The sequence below is a fragment of the Podarcis muralis genome, chromosome 17 (genome assembly GCF_964188315.1).
Source record: "Podarcis muralis chromosome 17, rPodMur119.hap1.1, whole genome shotgun sequence".
NCBI classification, from domain to species: Eukaryota; Metazoa; Chordata; class Lepidosauria; order Squamata; family Lacertidae; genus Podarcis; species Podarcis muralis.
Window position 1 is genome coordinate 35,114,123 of NC_135671.1, and position 21,734 is coordinate 35,135,856.

At 43.6% G+C, this 21,734-nt stretch overlaps 1 protein-coding gene across 4 annotated transcripts in view; it reads right to left on the reverse strand.

Annotated features, from left to right (window-relative positions):
- Positions 1 to 21,734, reverse strand: part of MAST1 (microtubule associated serine/threonine kinase 1) — a 97,719-nt gene that overhangs the window by 62,186 nt on the left and 13,799 nt on the right. For 2 of the 4 annotated variants that reach the window (XM_028711668.2, XM_028711667.2), the window contains exon 1: positions 1,780 to 2,049. In XM_028711668.2, the coding sequence (XP_028567501.2) occupies positions 1,780 to 1,865 (86 nt within the window). In that variant the 5' untranslated portion in view covers positions 1,866 to 2,049. Of the gene's footprint in view, positions 1 to 1,779; positions 2,050 to 9,868; positions 9,901 to 21,734 lie in introns of those variants that run through there. The other 2 variants (XM_028711669.2, XM_028711670.2) reach the window with 2 other exon arrangements.

Sequence of the window (21,734 nt, forward strand, 5' to 3'; positions counted from 1 at the left end):
AATATAAGCTTATTCCTGATAGTTTGAAAATACATCTTTCCTATAGGTGGAGCAATAGGGCAGAGGACCTGTCACCATCTCCCTCTTGTGCAGCTCAACAGACTCCCTTCTTTCATAGGGAATATTGTCCGAGTCTCCTGGGGATTCTGAGTTCTGGGAGAGAGCCCACTGCAAACTTGCAACACATCAAGGCATCTTCTAGCACTGCAATTTGGCGCAAGGAACTGTAGTAAGCCACCTGGCTTCTGGTCTGAAGTTCCTACACCATTGTTCAACCACACAGAATGACAGAGTGACAGCACACACTCTGCTCTCTGTGTCCTATGTAAACAAGTAAACACACACACACACACACACACACACACACACACGTCTGTGATTTCCCTGTATTTCTCTTTCTCTCCAACTCAGCTCTTTCACTGCAAACTCACACCTCCAATTACTGATGTTCAAATGAACAGATGTAAACTGCACACATGCACACTCAAAAAATGAGCTAGTCTTGTAGAAGAACCCACATCTGATAAGCTGAGACAGCAGGGAGGACGTAGCTTAACTGCCACAACCCCACCTGACTGACGCTGGACACGTCTTTAAGTATCTCTGTTATATGCAGTTATAAAAGCATTGCCCTCCAGCTGAGCAGATCGCAAAGATAAATAACAGAGAAAGCAGTGGTGTATATTGAGGCATTATGGGAATTGAGGGCAATGGCAGGGAGAATTTAAGCAAAGGATGGGGGTGTTATTGCTATACATTCCATACTCAACTGCTATGATGGATGGGTAAAGGGGGTGGGGAATTAGTGTAATCTAGATCACTTTTCACACAATCGCTCCTAGGGCTAGAATGCATTTAAAATTCCTAGCTGCCAGAACTGGCAGCTAGGCATGTAGGCACTTGAAAAATTCACAGGCGTGAGCATCTTCGGGAAGAAGAACAGAATGCCAGAGCCCAGCCACAGATCTTTCCATTTATTCCCACTCATCCCCTTCCCACCTAACTTTCCTGCGGCAAATATATATAGACACCCATAACACCATCCTTCTGGAGTGCACTCAGACACGCAGATCTCTCGCCCTCTGCATCTTCCTTCCATCCACTAAGGCTCAGCCCCCTCCTATCCATCTCCATTTGCTGGCTGCATCCGACAGTCCCCAGCCCCGTCCACCCACCCACACCCCCAGCCCCTCCATCTGCCCACCCAGCAGCCACAAGCTTGTCCAGGCTGAGTGACCCTGGAGAACCGGGGGGGGGGGGGGGCATCCATGGAGCCAGAGGGAGACGGACAGCTGGAAAGACAGGCAGACCAACCATTTGTCATAGGCAGTGCTGCCAGTTCATATACAGCTCATGTCCTTGGCAGTTGCCATGGCATCCTAGTCTTTGTGAATCTTTCTTTCCCCTCCCCCAACTGCGCCACAACCCTGCCAGCCACTGCAACCCCCTCCCTCCCTCCCCAGGAGACACCTCCTTGGAGAGTCCTGGCTGCCTGGCCACAATGCGGGGGGGGGGGGGTTGTTAGAGAGAAAGGAAGATGATGATAATAACACACAAGCTCTTTTTCCCCCTTCTCCCTTGCAAACCAGCGAAGTGGGGGGGGGGAGTGGAGCAAGAGATACAGGAGACAGAGGAGAGAGGAAGAATGATAGGAGATGAAGGAAGGAAGGATGGAGGAATGGGAGCAGAGGGGGACAGAATGCTGATGGGGAGGGGCCACGGAGAAAGGGGGGGAAAGATGGAGGGATGCAGACTAAATTAAGCTTCCTTTCTCTGTACCTTTTTGTACGGCGAAACATGCTGCTCTCAAGGAAATCGGGCATAGAGAAATTGGAGAGCGCTGTCCACAGGGACTCAGACATCATCCCCCAGGGGGGTCATGGTGGCGAGGCTGGGGGGTGGTATATGCTGCAGAATCACCTTCTGAGCCCCCACTGGAGCCAAGAGTGGAGGGGGGGAGGTCTGTGGTGAGCCTTCCCTTTTGAAGAAGAAAGGAGGACTGGAATGGAGGGGAAGACAGAGGGAGGGAGAGAATGCGGGGAAGGGCAGGGAGAGGAGGGGGAGGTGTGAGGGGGCGGCGCTGTGTTAAGTGCCAGTGTGTGCATGAGCGCATGCTGCAAGTGCTGCTGATCTGCATATGGGTGTGGGTTGTGTGCACACATATTTGGCTGTGTGCAAATACCTGCCTATTGTAGGTGCTCTCACCATACGGGTGAACGATGTCTTGCACTGATGGACATATTTGTACACTTTGATGGTGTAAAAAGTATTTCTTCTTCTTCTTTGGCGATCACTCGTAGCCGAGTAAGATTGTCTTCCATAAAGTATATCCACTTACTAACTCTTCTGCAAATGGTGCCCACTGTCCCTGGCTGCGTAAATGCTTAAGAGCATTCATAGGTACGCAGGCCTAGGGTGAAGCTGATTTCACTAGCCATAAACAGCAGACTACATTAATGCCAAAATCTGGGCAACTGTGAATGTGGCGTTTTTGCTCAAAACAAGCTGCATTCCCAGTACAACTTAGGGAAATATCTGGAAACATACATTAACTCCATGCTCAGAAGCAGGACACCAGGTGGCCATGTTCATGCTGCATTGTAGTGGCTAAAAAAAGAGAGCTATGAATAATGACCCTGCAATCATCATCCGAAGCCCTTCTTGGTGTGCCTCCTACACAAGAACGGGCCTTTTCTGTGGTGGCTCCCCATCTGTGGAATGCTCTTCCCAGGGAAGCTCACCTGGCGCCTTTGCTCCATATCCTAAGGCACCAAGCAAATATATTTCTCTCTAACCAGGCCTTTGGATGATTTTATATTCTACAACCTAATAAATGTATTTGTGGGAGGTGGGTTATTAGTTTGGTTTTGTTTTTATTATGTATTTTGTGTTCTCATTTTTTAATTTTTATGTTATCTTTGGATGAAAGGTGGTATACAAATTTAACAAAGAATAAAAGAATAATAAGGAAGACCCTGCCTCTGCCATGAGCTCATTATGAGCAAATCTCTCTCGGCTTCAGCAGCCTCTACGCTGCAATAAGGGTCTTAATGATACTGACCCTAACCTTACAGGGTTATTGTATTTCTGAAGTGCTTTGAACCATCTAAAGCACTATGGAAACGTCAATTATAATAAGGGGAAATAGTCATATGACTCACTCACCTAAAGCAGAACTGCAGTTCTCCCTAACACTGCAACCTTCTAAATGCAGAATGAGCACTGACTGGCATGCAAAAACTGCAAAAAATTACCCATGGAAAGTCAATCACCTGATTTGTTTGCCTGAGCAAGGAACACAATGAAGGGCATCAGCTTCCAGCCATAATGGTTGCTGCATAATGATGGCCAAGCTAGTTCATCTTTGTACCTGTACTACACTGCCTGCTTCCACGCCAATTGGAGCAAAAGCTGACCAGGCAAGCTCCTTTTCAACCTGTTGGCTGGACTTTGTTTTGGGATTATTGTGTGACTTGCTTTATGCCAGTGGTTCCCAGGGGATCTGTGGCACATGTCTGTCAACTGTCCATGCATACAGTTTACTTTTATTTATTTTTAAAATATATTTCTGACTTGCATATTGTTTAAAATAAAAATATTGTAAAAGAAAAGCAATCAGTAAGGATAGGAGAGAAGTGCATGAAAATAAAAACAGGTCACACTTTAAAAAGGACTGTGCGTAGCAATAATGTAGCTGTTGCAGACATTCAGGACTGAGGGGATGTGGTACAGTCCTCCACACAATTGTTGCATGTGTGTGTGGGCATTCTGTGCAGGAAAGAACCCCTTATTTAAATGCAACAAATTATACACATGTGTAGCTTCAGTTGTGCTTCCTTAAGCACAACTATGTGACATACCATTAATGCTCTAACAAGTGTGTACAAACACATACGTAAAAGGTGGGATTCAGCTAAGTTCTTGCATGCATAGAATGTGCTCTGCTTGCGCGATAGGACTTCCCCCTCCAGAGGCAGGTTTATGGGGAGTGTGTGGATCCACAGTAGTTGCCATAACTATGATGTACAGTGGTACCTTGGTTCCCAAACTTAATCCATTCCGGAAGTGCGTTCAAAAACCAAAGCGTTCTAAAACCAAGGCGTGCTTTCCCATAGAAAGTAATGCAAACTGGATTAATCCGTTCCAGACTTTTAAAAACAACCCCTAAAACAGCAATTTAACATGAATTTTACTATCTGACAAGACCATTGATCCATAAAATGAAAGCAATAATCAATGTACTGTACTATAAAATAAATAAGACAATATTGTAGATGATAAAAAAAAATTCTTATATGCACTGATGATAGTCATTGTTTGAATGGGGGGCTTTTATCCATTTCTGCAGTCACACAATCAATCAATCAATCAATCAATCAATCAATCGCAATCGCTGAACTGGGTTCCACAGTCACAAAAACGAAGTCACAAGCCACAAGTCAGTCCCATAAAATGAAGAACAAGTTACAGTCAAAAAAACCAAAAAAGCCACACAAACAAAAACACAAAAAATAGCAAAAACAAAAGCTCCAAATATCACCTCTGTGTTGCATGGGTGCTGGGGACTCAACAGCCGACAGACTCAACAGGAAGCCTCTGATTAGCAGCTGGGGACTCAGTTTACAAACGAAACACATTCAACAGGAAGCGGAACATGTTCAGCTTCACAAACTGGAACAACTACTTTTGGGTTTGCAGCGTTCTGTTTCCAAATTTGTTCATAAACTAAGCTGTTCTAAAACCAAGGTGCCGCTGTAGAATGGAAGGTGAGAGGCGGAGTCATTTTGGAGTCACACGTGGCACCGCTGACATTTGAGACCCCAAAGTCCACAGCTGCCCCTCCTCCCCTGTGCCCCCTGAATTCAGCTCCGGAGGGTTAAGGGAACTCTCAGAACAGGTTTAGGGGCTTCACGGGGGAGCGAGAAGTCCTGTTCCACGAGCTGACCTCATTCCGCATGCGCAAACCCCACTAGGTGCTATGCTGAATTCCACCCATCATCTCTTAGTAATTTCAATAGTCACACAGACACACTCCCAGCGATGGAGATTTCCAAAAGGCATGGTCCTCAGCACAGACTTTGGCTTGACTTGAAGCCATCTTGCCATGTGTGGGCATTTTATGAGATGCAGGAAGCGACTGCCACCTTCGTTTTAAAAAAACATTGGTTTCTAGTCCTCATGGTTAGAGAAAAATTCTTCGAAATGAATGCATTTATTTTTTTGCTGAGTTCTCAGAAATGCAACTCCTCTCCTCTTGCTTTCCCTACACACACAGCCCATCTATCCCTAATATTCACGCTCTTAAATCCTGCTGTGCTCAGCAGTTTCGTCTTTCTCATCAGTGTCATGCTGGAAGTGCTTTGGGAAATGAGCACCGGACTCGGCACTGGAATCCAAGCAGCAACTGTAATGGAAAGTGAGCATTCAACGTGTGTGAGGAGGGAAGCATCTTTCTCTAGATCCCATTAGCCTTAGTCTGACCTAAGGCAAAGATGACATTCAAAGCTGGGACACAGTTCTGGGTCTAATAAGCACAAACTGATTTACACAACATGAACACTGCCCAACACTGCCTGCGAGAGAATGGATTACAGTGCGAGACATGGCGATTCCGCCTGATGAAACTCAAGGCCAATGCATGGGCAATTGGCTAAAAGATGCTGATTCATCCTGGAAGTCCATATTTGTCTATGCTGATGATCTGGAGTCTCTGGTGCATGTAACATGCATAAATGTGAAACTCTGGTGTGTTCTGCTTTTCTTTAATATGACTAGACTATGTATCTCCAGTATACCTAAAGTGGCAGCTACTATGGTGTTGTAGTTTGGTTTTTATGATGTTATTTGTTTTTGATTTTGTTAATGCTAGAAAAAATATTAATCATTTTTAAAAAAAAATTAAAAAGCTTTGCTCTGGAGTATTATATAATAATGTCCTACACATTTGTGGGAACATTACTCATCTCCTCCTCCTCTGATCATCCGTGCAAGAGAGGTGCCTCCAGAAAGTTGAGAGGGCATTAAAGGTAGCAGAACGTATTAGGGGAACTTATGATTTTCAATTTTTTTTATTTATAGAGCCCACTCTAATACCCTTAGAACAGAACTTTCCAAACTGTGTGTTGTGACACATTAGTGCGTTGGCTGCAGTGTGTAGGTGTGTCGCACGAATGCTCCCCGTGCTCCTCCTGGGGCTGGAAAGGGTTAGTTTAACTTCCGGTTTGCTGGTAAAACTGAATTACTGAGTCACGAAATGATGCGAAACTGAATTGCTGTGTCATGAAATGAGGCATGTCCAAAAAGTGTGTCACCAGCTTGAAAAGTCTGGAAGATCCGGAATCAGCACGACGAACTGTTTCAAAAGGACCGGAGCAAATTTATATTATATATGAAAGAATATTGTAAACATCTGAAAACGTTTGTAGCTTTGAGTTGAAATGTTTTGTAATGATAATACAAGGAACTGATTTACATTGAATAAGGGGAAATATAGAAATAAGCAAGAAGGTAAAAAAGTGGTTATAGAAATGCTAAGAATAAAGTAAATACGTACGGAAGTCAGAAAGAGGGGCGGGAGGAGGTCGATGCTCAGATAGAGCGATGTTTGAGCTTATTGATTTATGTGTGGATATTGTGATTACAAAAAATTGAAAATGTAATAAAAATTATTTTAAAAAAATATAAAAACATGAAAAGTTTGGAAAGCTCTGCCTTAGAAAATGAATAAGGAGAATATAGCTTGCTCGACTTAGTCTGTATCACTGCTTTGCCGTACTTCAGGAAGCCAAAAGTGACTTACTGCTACCAACAGCCATTACTTCAGTTCCCATCTTCATTTCAGACCTGTATGCACATACATACTCCCCAACATACGACACACCAATATGTGTTTGCTAAGTGTAAAAACACAAGGTCAAGAATTAATGTGGATGCACAGAGATGAACAGTCACCTGCACAGATACACCTTAGCCACACACACCATTCAAGGGGCATTTTGCTACTCAAATATAAGATCCATGGGAAGGTCCATCAGCAGGAACTGGCAGGAATCTAGTTTTCTGGGCAGATATTTCCTGCACCATTCATGTGAATTAGGAATTCCAGAAAAAATAATTCCCACATGTAATCCTCCTATACATTCCTCTATGGAGGCAAAATATTATGGCAACAATCTAAACAGTAAAATATGAAGCAAAAGAAACCACACACACAGTCAGAGCTTATTTTGACATTTTATTCTGCAGCTGTTACAAAACCTAATGAGGCAAGTCATTTTTGAAACCAAACAGTGGCTTGCCTCTTCAGGATAACAAATGCACTCCTCCTATCTGGTTATCCGCATAAATAAAGGGGTATCTATTCCACAATTTCCACACCCCACCGTTTCCTTACTGCAGAATTAATTATGGCCTCAGTAAACTGATTTCTGCTTAAAATATGATTGTAGAAATGTTGAGATTGCAGAGGACTATGAAGTACTGAATCATACACCTTGGGGAACTTTCCTGCCAAACTTTCAAATGCTGTGACAACTCCAGGTACAAATATGCAGCTGCAAAGTCATGAAAGTTGAATATTCCATTTGAAAGACAACTCAGTTCTGTTTTGTGTATGTCAATATTTATGTGTGCAGAAAGCTTTCATAGAACCAGCCAACAGGATAACCATGTATTCCAGTTCTATGTTATCACTTTGCAGACTACAATGGTACCTTGGGTTAAGTACTTAATTCGTTTCGGAGGTCCGTTCTTAACCTGAAACTGTTCTTAACCTGAAGCACCACTTTAGCTAATGGGGCCTCCCACTGCTACCGCGCCGCCGCTGCACGATTTCTGTTCTCATCCTGAAGCAAAGTTCTTAACCCGAGGCAATATTTCTGGGTTAGCGGAGTCTGTAACCTGAAGCGTATGTAACCTGAAGCGTCTGTAACCCGAGGTACCACTGTACTACAAATACCCTAGCATCCTGGCATAGCAGTCAGTAATTCAGAGTCTCCTTGGACAAGCCTGCCCCGCCCTCAACGGGTCCTTTCTTGCCCAACAGTTGCCAACCACGAGGCAACAAATCTCAGGCAACAAGATATGTCTGAAGGGCTGACAGTGGGAGCCTTTGCCTTCTAATCTCTTATTTTATTCATAGAGTGGATTTCTAGGAAAACTACCTGTTGGCCAGAGCAAACATATTTTTAAGAAGCAAACGAGCAGAAAGAAGAGGCTTTGTCCACAATGCAGAATGAGTGTTCAAAATGGCCCAGTGGTGGATTTATAATGTGAGGGTTATGGGCAGGCTAGGAGACGAAATAGCAAAAAATCCTGAAGTTGGGAAGTAGCTTCGAAGAGCAGCTTAAAATATTACAACAGCCCCTGTGTGGAGGCTGCTGAAATTATCTTCCCTGTAGTGGTGCTCTGTTTGGTGGAAGCGAACACTTCAACGCTCCATTCTGCATGCATTGCTGGGACTGAGTACATTTCTCCTTCACCACCAAGGATATGCAACATGACAAGACAATTCACATTATAAGGAGATGTTAAACAAAGCATCACCAGGCTGGAAGCCTTCTCACTGGGGTAATGATATTTAAATCAGTCCACAAGAGGGGTAGTTAGTAATAAATAATAATAATAATAATAAATTTTATTTATATCCCGCCCTCCCCAGCCGAAGCCGGGCTCAGGGCGGCTAACAACAATAAAACAGTACAAAAGTACCGCATAACCAACACTCTAAAATCATTCATTATAAAAATTAATTAATTCAAGCCACTGGCAACCATTGGGCCAGAGCTCCACGAAGATTGCCGAGGGAGGGAGTCAGGCTGTGCCCTGGCCAAAGGCCTGGTGGAACAGCTCTGTCTTGCAGGCCCTGCGGAAAGATGTCAAGTCCCGCAGGGCCCTGGTCTCTTGTGACAGAGCGTTCCACCAGGTTGGAGCCGCAGCCGAAAAAGCCCTGGCTCTAGTTGAGGCCAGCCTAACCTCTCTATGGCCTGGGACCTTCAAGATGTTTTTATTTGAAGACCGTAAGTTCCTCTGTGGGGCATACCAGGAGAGGTGGTCCCGTAGGTACGAGGGTCCTAGGCCGTATAAGGCTTTGAAGGTTAAAACCAGCACCTTAAACCTGATCCTGTACTCCACCGGGAGCCAGTTGCAGCTGGTATAGCACCGGATGAATGTGATCTCGCAGCGAAGACCCCGTAAGGAGTCTCGCTGCGGCATTCTGCACCCGCTGGAGTTTCTGGGTCAGTCTCAAGTGCAGCCCCACGTAGAGCGAGTTACAATAATCCAGTCTGGAGGTGACCATCGCGTGGATCACAGTGGCTAGGTCAGGGCAAGAGAGGTAAGGAGCCAACTGCTTAGCTTGGCGGAGATGAAAAAATGCCGCTTTTGTTATAGCTGCAATCTGCACCTCCATGGAGAGGGAGGTATCGAAGATTACACCCAAACTCTTAACGGACGGTGCTGGCACTAATTGCACCCCCGCAAGAGATGGGAGTTGCCCCCTCAATCCCATATCGTCCCGTCCCAGCCAGAGGACCTCTGTCTTCAAAGGATTTAACTTCAACCGGCTCCCACGTAACCATCCAGCCACAGCTTCCAAGCATCTGATCAGTGTGTCTGGGGCTGAGTCAGGATGGCCATTCATCAACAGATAGAGTTGGGTGTCATCAGCATACTGATGGCAGCCCAGCCCAAAACTCCGGACAAGCTATAATAATAATAATAATAATAATAATAATAATAATAATAAATTACATATCCCATATAATGCACACACACAAGCAAAAAAAAGTGGCTACAAAGAAAGAGTTTTCCCCCCTCACCTTGGCATTCTGCTATGTATCTATTATAAATACAGAAATCTTGTACTTACCTACTGCTTTTCCTGGGCAAAGGGAGGTCTTTCTGCAAATAATTAAAAAAATACATTAGCTACAGGTGTAAATTAAGGATAAGGAAAGGAAAGACTGGCCTTTTTTTCACATCCCACCCTCCATGAAGTAAAAATAATAGCAAGGACAATTCATCCCTACTATTTCTATAACTCATTCTTCAGTACACATCATTTATATGGAACGTAGCTGTCCTGAGGGAAAGTGGAGCACAACAGGTAGCCAACAGTTCTTCATTCCCAATAAGCCATCGCATTCTCCTCAGAAAGTTTGATGAGGGAGTGGGATACCCAGAGGCAACCTAGACTCCTCTACCATTTTCTCATGGTCAAAAAAATGCTAAGGGAGAGGTGGGGAAGACAGGGAGACTTGTGGTGGCAGATACTGCAGAGCACATAAATCTGTGGTAAGCCCCTACAGAAGGGCTTTGCAGAAGAGCCCAGTTAGGCCAAGAAGAACACACATTTGCCATGACTCCATAAAACACAAGAGGACAGGATGTATATGCTACATGCATAGAAACCAGCTCTCTGAAAAACTCAGCTTTCACGTTAGAAAAGAGAGAGAACAACGATCTAGTCCATGGGTTGGCAAACTAAGGCCTGGGGGCCGGATCTGGCCCAATCGCCTTCTAAATCCGGCCCGCGGATGGTCCGGGAATCAGCGTGTTTTTACATGAGTAGAATATGTCCGTTTATTTAAAATGCATCCCTGGGTTATTTGAGGGGCCTGCCTGGTGTTTTTACATGAGTAGAATGTGTGCTTTTATTTAAAATGCTTCTCTGGGTTATTTGTGGGGCATAGGAATTTGTTCATTATTTCCCCCCCAAAATATAGTCTGGCCTGCCACAAGGTCTGAGGGACAGTGGCCCCCTGCTGAAAAAGTTTGCTGACCCTTAGTCCTTATATCTGTAAAGACGATTGATAGTGGAGTCACTCCATGCCTGCTGAAAACCCAAAGGAGTTGCCAACAGGATTTCCCAGTGGTCAGAGGCATCTATAGCTTCCTGCCCCTGACTAGCAAAACCAGAATGAATTATGCATAATAACAGTAATTGTCCAAAGTGCATCATAAATTACGTAAAACAAGGGAAATGGGGCAAATGTGCTCGATTTACAGCGTGTACCTAAATCACAAAGTTTACCTTTTCTTGTTTGGACAGCCTGGCTGCATTGTTGCTCTTTTTCCATTTTAGCACAGTGTAAATGTATCCCTGTTTATGAGGCAATTGGGTGATGGACAAAAGAAAGAGGGCCGCACCAGAGACTGTCCTTACAAAAGGCTCAAAGGTGGAAATGACAAAAGAGGTAACAGGTCGGGTGAACTAGGTGAGGGAACCAAGGGGGTGCGGGGCTGGGCTGGCGGGATCAGAAATAAGGGAATCAAGGGAGGATGGGTGAAGAAAATAAAGTATCAAGGCTACAACCATATGCCCACTCACTTGGAAGTGAGCACTATTGAACCCAGTGGGGCTTACTTCTGAGTAGGCATGTTTAGGATCACACTGAAAGACAAGCAGGCAGGAAGGCAGGCAGGCGTTGAAGTTGCTTCCTGATATTAGGTTTCTTCAAGACAGGAAAGCACTTGATTCTCTCAATGTAACAGGTAGCATTAGATATATTTTCTGGTGAGTTATTTTGACAGACATATTGGATTTTCCAGATTGTCCAAGTGCCAGCAGAATCGCTAAATAGCATATTCATGCCAACCACTTTGCAGTACGGATTTCAATTTCTGCTTACCAACAGGGAACAATGTAAACAAAGTTATAGGTCCCTCTCTACCCAGTACCATTAAAATGTATCGTTGCACGCCAGCCTAATCTCTGTGTGGTGCAAGTTACAAGGAGTTCCAGAAACTCACCCAAGGTTTGTCTTTTCTTTTGGAAAGGAGGCACAGCAGAGACTGCAGTGTCTTTATGATATATGGTTTAGTTACACAAATATACAGCCTGAACCTATAATGGAGGGATTCGCAGCATCAGCACCTCTAAGCGGTCCTGATTCTTTCTGACACACAGGCATGACCATAAATGCTACCCCCACTTCATTCACAGTCACCAATGCGTGTCCATGTGCCTTGATACATCTCCACAATGCTCTACATCACACACATCAAAAGAACCCCAAAGCCCCTCCTTAACCACTCAAATTCCCTCTCAATATAGGGCTCACACCCGTAAGACATTTAAAAATTTAAAGGGACAACCTGCCCAAAGCTCCGCTGTCGAAGTTGTTGCACCGCTAGCAACAGCTCAACGCAACTAGCAGGCAACACCTCTGTTTCTATGAATGGAACCCCCTCTGTGTTGATGCAGCAAGTCCCATAGCGGGATATTGACACTTTCTATCAGAACCAGAAACAATCAGACTTGTTTTCTAAGGAAAAACATGTGTCTCCGAATGAAACTATGTATAAAATGGTTTGTAAATGCTTTGTTCTTTATAAGGGAGTTCTAGAATCACTCACACACTCATGCATTATAGGAAACCTTGTCCGCCGTAATTCTCTAAGCCTGCAATTGTGTGTGTGGACACTTATCAGAGGAAGCATCCAGAAAGGTTTTCCTTACACAGTGGTCTCTGGTGGTGGTGATTGACAAAGTCCACTGCAATGTTCACCGAAACTGTCAGATTAATGAAGTGCATGGATCCTGTTGATTATCTGGATTGTCATTTGAATGCAACTTGTGATAACTGCTTAGAAAGTCCTGTATCCAGCCAGGCCTTTTTATTTTGGCTGCATCATCTTAAATTCAAAGTGCTATTATCTATAAAGCCCTAAAAGGCTTGAGATTAGGCTATTTAGAGGGCTGCCTCTTCCTCCATGAACCTGCCTGTCAACTGTGGTCATTTTCTGAGGTCTTGCTCTGCATTCTGCAACTAAGATGGGTGCAATTAATGGAGATGTACGTAAGACAGGGCCCTTTGGGTGGAAGCAGGTAAGAACATTTTTGTTCCACCAGACTTTTAATGAACCTTAATTTTATCTAGTTATGATTTTGTTCATTTGTTTTATTTTGGTTTTGAATACACCTTTTAATTGCATTGGTATTTTATTGCTGTGAACCACCTTGGAGGATCTTCTTAGAGCTAAGGCAGGATGGAAAAGTCCTATAAATAAAGTCTTATTCTCACCCTGCCCGTTCCATAACTTTTGCTAAAACTCAGACCATTTTTCCTCAACCTGGTACCTTCCAGATGTTGTTGGACTATAATTCCCATCAGTCCCAGCCAACATGATCAATGGTCAAAGAAGATGGGAATTGTAATCCAGTACTAGACTGGGAAAAGCTGACCTAGACTGATGCCCTAGCTATTTCCTGAATTGACTCCAACCTAACTTTCCCTTCAGTTATCTCTTTCATTTTAAGAGCTGGCTCACACATGCATGTTCATCACAATGACTGCAGCATCAGGTGGCACTTTGAAAATGAGTCACCATCACAGGTTCAACTCCGCAGAGAGAATGTCCTCCTCACCTCAGACAAAGTGCTTTTTGAGGTCAGTTCACACATCCAAAGCTGGTCTTTGCCATGGGCAACAGCATCCCCACAACAAGTTTTCCCACTGCCTTGCCGTATTTCCCCCCTACAATTCATCACAAAGCAAGCTTGAGATCTGCCTCAAGGAAACTCAACCGTGTGTGTATGTGATGCATGCAATGGCCTTGGCTCCAGTGAAGTGTGATATCCTTCTAAACCTGAAGACCCAAGCAGCATTTCATGTTCAAACCAAGGCCTCTTCTGCTACTTGTGCCGTGTAAACACACCAGGAGTTGGCTGCAGCAGTGCTGGCGTGCTAATGTTACAGGTACAGCAGCTGAGGGCCCAACTGGCAAATGAAGCTGGTTGGGCAGAACAGAAAATCAATTTTAACCCATCCAGCATCAAGTTTAAATCAAGCCATGCACTAAACAATATGGCAGATGCCACACACGTGACAGAACAAGGTGGCAAAAACGCAGGGGAATTCTGGGCAGGGTTTGGGGGCAGAAGTCCAGGGCTCCTGCAACGCAGAATAGGCAGACAGACCCAGACAGGGCTGGCTTAACACATTTTTTAAAATTGATCTTTATTAGTTTCAATTAAAAAAAGAGAAGTCTATATATACAGCAATATTCAATACCAAAGCTGGAACAAAGAAGAAAGAAAAGGAAGATATGGAAAAACAAGTACATAATTTTATACAATTCTTCTGTATAATAACAAATTGTCCTTTATGTTCCTACAAATACAATTTCGTAAGAAGGGGGGAATTTCTATAAATAAACTTTTTAAAGACTTCCAAATTTTTTTGTTTACTGTGTCTATTCTTTCCTTTATAACTTGCAGGGCTTACCACATTTTGAAATAAGTGAAGTACTGTAGTACACTTTACCATCGGAAGGCGAGAGGGGGCAGCAAAGGCCATTAAGTCCAGAGTCAAAAATTACCTAGCTGTGCCACTCTGGCTGAACCATGTTGAAATGGTTGGATGTGAAGGTGCCATTTGTGAATGGCAATCTGCCCCCTATAATTCCCTGCAAGGAAACAAATAGCACTCTCAGGGATGTTCTAAGCCTGACCTGCCTCCCACATGCCATACCCTCCCACATTTCTCCGATGAAATAGGGATGTCCCCTTCCATAATGATAATTTTACTATTTATACCCCACACTTCTTACTGAGTTGCTCCAGCTACATCAGGCAGCTTCCAACATATATAAAAACATAGCAGAACATGAAACATTAAAAAAACACTTTCCTATACAGGATTGCCTTCAGATGGGGGTTGGATAACTCCAAACCCTCCAACATTTCTCCAATGAAAATAGGGACGGCTTAAGGAAAAGTGGGACATTCAGGGATCAAATCAGAAATCAGACAGCTTCTCTAAATCAGGGATGTCCCTGGAAAATAGGGACACTTGAAGGGTCTGACGGTCTAGTTTACTACCTGCAAGGAACAGTGTGTGTGTGTGTGTGTGTGTGTGTGTGTGTGTGTTTAACATCATGTACCATTTAAAAAACCCTGCAGTCTAAGGTAGTACATTCTTCTTGTTGTTGTTTAGTCGTTTAGTCGTGTCCGACTCTTCGTGACCCCATGGACCAGAGCATGCCAGGCACTCCTGTCTTCCACTGCCTCCCGCATTTTGGTCAAACTCATGCTGGTAGCTTCAAGAACACTGTCCAACCATCTCGTCGTCTGTCGTCTCCTTCTCCTTGTGCCCTCCATCTTTCCCAACATCAGGGTCTTTTCCAGGGAGTCTTCTCTTCTCATGAGGTGGCCAAAGTATTGGCGCCTCAGCTTCAGGATCTGTCCTTCCAGTGAGCACTCAGGGCTGATTTCCTTAAGAATGGAGAGGTTTGATCTTCTTGCAGTCCATGGGACTCTCAAGAGTCTCCTCCAGCACCAGAATTCAAAAGCATCAATTCTTCAGTGATCAGCCTTCTTTATGGTCCAGCTCTCACTTCCATACATCACTACTGGGAAAACCATAGCCTTAAGTATACGGACCTTGGTTGGCAAGGTGATGTCTCTTCATGGATCACTGCCTTGCTGTGGCAAAGGGGCTTGAATAATTCAGAGAAAATATGAGCTATGCCGTGTGGGGCCACCAAAGATGGACAGGTCATAGTGGAGAATTTTGACCAAAAGTGATCCACCTGGAGGAGGAACCGGCAAGCCACTCCAGTATCCCTGCCAAGAAAACTCCATGGACAAATACAACAGTACATTCTACCACCGCACAATTTCACCTTGTCATTCTGTTGCTTGTATAGACCTAGACTAGGCCTCAGTCGCAAAATCATCAAATACTGATCAAAGAGTGACCAGAAGTAAGGTCATGTCTATGCACGTGTGAATCAGCCTTGGCCAGGTGGCAGAATGAATGGACAATACTATTCCATACTGAAGGCGGGGGAATCACATAGTTCAGTGTTTCCCTAGGCCAGGCTTCCACAAACTCCCCCCCCCCAATATGTTTTGAGACTACAATTCCCATCATCCCTGACCACTGGTCCTGCTAGCTAGGGATCATGGGAGTTGTAGGCCAAAAACATCTGGAGGGCCGAGTTTGAGGAAGCCTGCCCTAGGCAAACAATTAACTGCAAGTAGAAAGCCAGTGCAGCAGGTACAAACTCAGGCTAGGAATCTTTCTTCCTGTGATCCTACTCTTCTTCTTGCATAGATGTTATTCCAACACATCCTTCGCTGTTGTTTTTAACGATGTGGTAAATTGTCTCTGGGCTCGGTGATTCCATGCTAACTTCCAACACATTTGCTTCCCCTTCCCAAGAGTCTTAGGTGTCTATAAGACTTTGCTGCAACAAACTAAGGTTATAGTGTGCATATAGCCTTCAAACACATTCAAAGCACATTATTTCCGTCAAATAATTCTGGGTGCCATAGTTTACACCTCAGAGGGTTACATTTCCTAGCAACCCTTAACAAACTATAATGCCTTTGAGGAAGTCTTTGAGGAGAAGAATATAACTTTACAGGGATAGTGTGTACAGCCTCCAACAAGGCTATCTGGATATGATTTGTCCCTCTGATGTCAACACCAGGCTAAGCTGAATGTGAAGCACATCCAAAATTCCTTTTTCTGGGAGGAGGCAAACAGAACCTGGGGCAAGGGAATCCCCCTGTCCACCCTCATTTCAGTGGGGGTTGTGCTAGAGATTGAGAGTGGACTGTGACCCAGGTAAATGACCAAGGAGGATGTGTCATTTAGTGTATCTGCCCGAAGCGCCCATTTCCCCCTCAAATCAGCTCCATTCTGGGTGGGATATTCAGGGACAATGCAGAATTTTGTTTTCTTTTTTCTTTATTTGGAAACTGCCAGGTGGATTATGACCAGAATATTTATCTGCCATCCAAATTTCCAAGCAGATATGCCAAGGGTAGGTGGGAGAGTGGGAGGTTCGGTGGGGAACAACAGCACAAGGGGCGGTCTTATTTTTCTAGAAAAAGAGGTGCCGGAACTCACCAGAATGCCTCCCTTATTCTCTTATGATGGCAGTTGCACCCACCTGAGAGGTGGCAGAACAGAGTTCCGGCTGAAAAAAAACCCTGACAAGGGGTTATGCTTCAATACCACATTACCGCACCAGTATGTTTTTTCCACAGTCGCTCCAGGCAAAGAGATAGGTAAAGACTAGAATGACAATTCAATTCTCTGGAGACAGAGCCTCCTGGTTCCCTTATATGCTGTTTTTCTCTCACACCCAGGGCTGAAGTGAGAGAAGCGATGGAAAACAATAAACGAGTCTAGCTATGATTTGACAGTGATAAGTCCATCCAGAAACAAGACCACAGCAAAGACAGGAATAATTAAAAGCGTGATGTTTCATTTAAAAATAATTGAAATAATTTCCCTACCAATGCCAAAATACAACATTGTCCTCATAATGTTTTTTTTGGAGGGAGGGGCACAGTGCTGTAGATGAGAGAGAGTGGCTGACAAGAAGCCTGCAATACAGCCTACTATTAATATTTCAAAGGGCTGGACCAAGATATTTTGCTGACTGAGGAAGCACAGCAAATGGTGCCCACCAGTCACCTGATGTGGAAAATCCTACAAGTCTCTCTTCCTGGAAATTATATAGTTGTTGAGCTTTTGTTTAGGAAGACCCACAAACTGCTGAGCTTTTTAAAGGAAACCCCTAGTTGTTCAGCTATTGTTATTTATTTTTTAATTGACTTGCCTAAGATCCGTGACAATGCGCCGCCTTTCATACATTCCCCCCCGGACATCAATTCCATCTCTTAGCATCAATTCCAGCCATTGCTTGTTAACTTACCACAGTGATCATGTAACCACTTGGTAAGCTGGTTATGCATGCCGTGCTATCTTTGTGGGCGAGGACAGATTCTGCATGTTTCCATGCCTCATGTGAAAACTAGAGGAGGCTTCTCTTTTCTTGCAAGGTGTTGATTTTGTTTTGTTTTTTAAGTTCTGCTTGGCATGGAAACTGTTTATCATCAATACACACTACCTAGATATAATTTCAGTATTCAGAAACACCAGTTCCTGATTCTCAGAGTCTAATGTGTCTATTAACCTCAGCATTTCAAAATACTGAAGGTGCAGTTCAAATTCCACTTGCCATTCTACTTAAATCAAGCTGGTTTCATTTGCTATCACTTGACCCCTGGTTAGCCCCAGTAATGATCTTATCTGTCAAATCTTTACTAACTGCTGGTGTTAAATTCAGGGCAGCATTTCAGCAACAACTTGGAAGCATTCATTTAGGCACTAGATCCTGCAGCTACTTGCTGCATACATTTAATAATCTGGGGCAGGGGAAGTGAAGTGTTTGTCTCCAATTACGGTACATTAAAAGGTGCTCCTATCCATTTTGAGATCAAGAAACAGACTATCAACAAATGAACCCAGCCTCCCCCAAGCTGGTGCCTTCCAGATTTTTTAGATTCCTCCTCCCACTAGGCCTTGGCCAATGAGAGTTGCAGTCTAAAACATCTGGGTGGCACCAGGATGGGAGAGGCTAGTATAACCTTAATACTGCGATTGTTGCTGTCATATTATCATGGAGGAGCTGAATGATGTTTACAAATTTATCTGGGCAGCCAATTTTCAAAAGGATGGTCCCCAGGGTATTTAGTAACCCCTAGTGGCTTAGCAAAAAGGTATAAATCAAAATCAAACACATGATGAAATGTAAAGAAAAAGAAGGTACTTTGTGGTGGTCTTGTAAGAGAGCAGAAGCTTTCTGGCAAATGATTTATAATGAATTGAAGAAAATGTTTAAGATAACCTTTAGCAAAAAACCAGGTTTTCTTCTAGGGATAGTAGGTACAGAGATACCAAAAGACCAAAAAAACAAAAAACAAAAACCTGTTTATGTATGCTACAACTGTTTTTTTGCCCAGAGGTGGAAAGAAGAGGCAGCACTAACCAACGAAGAGTGGCTGATTAAATTAATGGACTATGCCGAAAGGGCAAAACTAACAGGTGTCATAAGAAACCAAGAAGGAAAAAAATTCATTAAAGACTGGGGAAAATTTGTGGAATATCTGAAAAATTCTTGTATGCAAGTAAGTTCATTAGCAGGGTTAAAGTAAAACAAGCAGTTAAACATATTATCCAGAGAAATTAAACCATAACTTAAAAATGGATTAATGTGGAAAATGCAATATGAAAAACTAAAATAAAAAAAGAAACCACAAAAAGGGGGAGGAAAGTCAAATATGGATGTGCATTGGAATTGTATGTGATCTGTGTATTTCTGATTTGTATGTCTGTAAATTTTGGAAAACTAGAAAAATTAAAATAATAAAAAAAATAAATAAAAAAATGAACTGCAGCTGCCATACAGTGGTACCTCGGGTTACATATGCTTCAGGTTATAGACACCCCTAACCCAGAAATACTCGGGTTAAGAACTTTGCTTCAGGATGAGAACAGAAATCGTGCAGCAGCGGTGCGCCAGCAGCGGGAGGCCCTATTAGCTAAAGTGGTGCTTCAGGTTAAGAACAGTTTCAGCTTAAGAACGGACCTCTGGAATGAATTAACTACTTAACCCGAGGTACCACTGTACTTTGCAAAAGCAGTAACAAGAACCAGCCAGTTTTGGATTTCTGACCCCTGCTGTTCTCCCTTTGCCGTTCATTCTGCCTCTTCCCTACAGCCTACCATGCTCAGAAAATGCATGTTCATTAGATGTGGGAGGCTAGTAGCATCCCACTCCAATAAGTGCAAAATTCTCAACAGCAGAATATGGGGCCAATACTTGAGAAGATGCAAGATACAGACCCCCAGTACATAGAGCCAATAATAACATAAAGGTGGAAGAAGCAGATATAGTTTGACATGGATGTCTTCATAAAACACAGATTTCACAATGAATTCACATGCTAAAATTCAATTAAGCATTATTTTCTCCAGGGAAGGAAGATATCTTTAACCTATCTGGGTGGCAAAGAGTAACATTACAAACATTCAGATGGAAAATATTTAAGACACCTGCAAAATGGTGCTTGATGTATTTCTGGACAGCCAATGGCCAAGTATGTATACAGTGGTACCTTGGTTCTCGAACGGCTTAGTTGTCGAACAAATCGGCTCCCAAACGCCACAAACCTGGAAGTGAGTGTTCTGGTGTTATGGAAATTACGGGGGGTGGGGGCACATCTTTAAAGTTGTTAAATGTTACAAATATTATGCATAAATGTGTCCTTTCGACTTGACAGCTCAGGGAAGTTACCTAGCTTTAAAAATCATATAAAATCAACTCCTTTGCCAGTTTCCTTCATTCCACCGCCAATTTGCTTCATTGGCCAAGGACTTGGAAACCACTTGGTCCCCATCATAATCCCTCAAGCGGGAGGTCACATACTCAGAGGAAGGTACTCATAGGTGTCAATCGCTGGGCAAAGGCACTCCTCCGGACTTGCCCAGGTGGCAGACCATGCAAACCAAAGTTCTATTGTCCCTTTGTAGTAGGTGCTTAGAATGTACTTCCCAATACATATCCTGTATCCACCTGTTGCCCCAACACATTCCTCCTATGTTAATCAGGATGTAGCAATGATGTAGTGATGATGCTTAATGAACTGTATGCTGGGATAAGATAGAAACTTTTAAAAGTCCTTGTCACCCCATTCTCGGGGTGCAAAATTCCTCTTTGAACCTGTTGCACAATAAACTTTGGTCTACAGCTATTTGGTGGCTGGACTCCTTCCTTTATTCCGCCGACGAGCTGGGTGACTGAGCAGCCTCGCACCTAGATTTTTCCATAACATCCGGTTTGCGAACATTTTTGGGAAGCCAAATGTCCGATGCAGCTTCCGCGGCTTCCAGTTGAGTGCAGGAAGCTCCTGCAGCCAATTGGAAGCCGCGCCTTGCTTTTCGAACAGTTTCAGGAGTCGAACTGGAACGGACTAAGTTTGAGAACCAAGGTACCATTGTATTTTATTTATTAAATTTGTATCCTGCCCCTCTTCCCAAAGGAGCCCAAGGCAGCAAATGCATCAGGATGAGCGACCCTATACTCCTGAAGCGCCGGGCAAAAAATTCGCTGTGGGCTCCCAAGGGCCTAGAACTTCTACAATATTGTTGGGATGCCAATACAGTAGTACCTCGGGTTACAGACGCTTCAGGTTACAGACGCTTCAGGTTACAGACTCCACTAACCCAGAAATAGTACCTTGGGTTAAGAACTTTGCTTCAGGATGAGAACAGAAATTGCATGGCGGCGGCAGAAGGCCCCATTAGCTAAAGTGGTGCTTCAGGTTAAGAACAGTTTCAGGTTAAGAACGGACCTCCAGAACAAATTACGTTCTTAACCTGAGGTACCACTGTAACTAATAAAAACTATCCTCACTTCTCAAAATATTCAGTACTTTGTTCATTTTCCCTTTATCTTACACTCTGGGTGAGTTTTGCAACCTGGGCAATGTGCCAACACCATTTGCACCATTTTGTTAAAGAGGCTACATTAGAACTGCACCACTTGCTGGGTACTTGAATTTTGGTATTTGATAGCAAGTTAACTCAAACTGGGATTCACCTATAGGGTTGCCATATGTCCGGAATTTCCCGGACATAGTCGGGATTCAGCCCTCATAAACAGCGTCTTGGCAGAAAACCACTTTTTAAAAAAATGTCCAGGAAAATCCAGATGTATGGCAAATTTCTTTTAAAATAGCTCAAAATGTTTTTTTTTAAAAAAAATGCAAAAAAGCTCAACAACTTTGGTCAGAATTAATAAAAGTTCAACAACCTTTGTGTTGGGATTTTCACTTTTTGAAATATGGCAACCCTACCTAACAAAGGTACAAACAGCAAAATATAAGCTATTGGTATATGCACCAAAGCAGTGAAAGTGGAACTGTACAG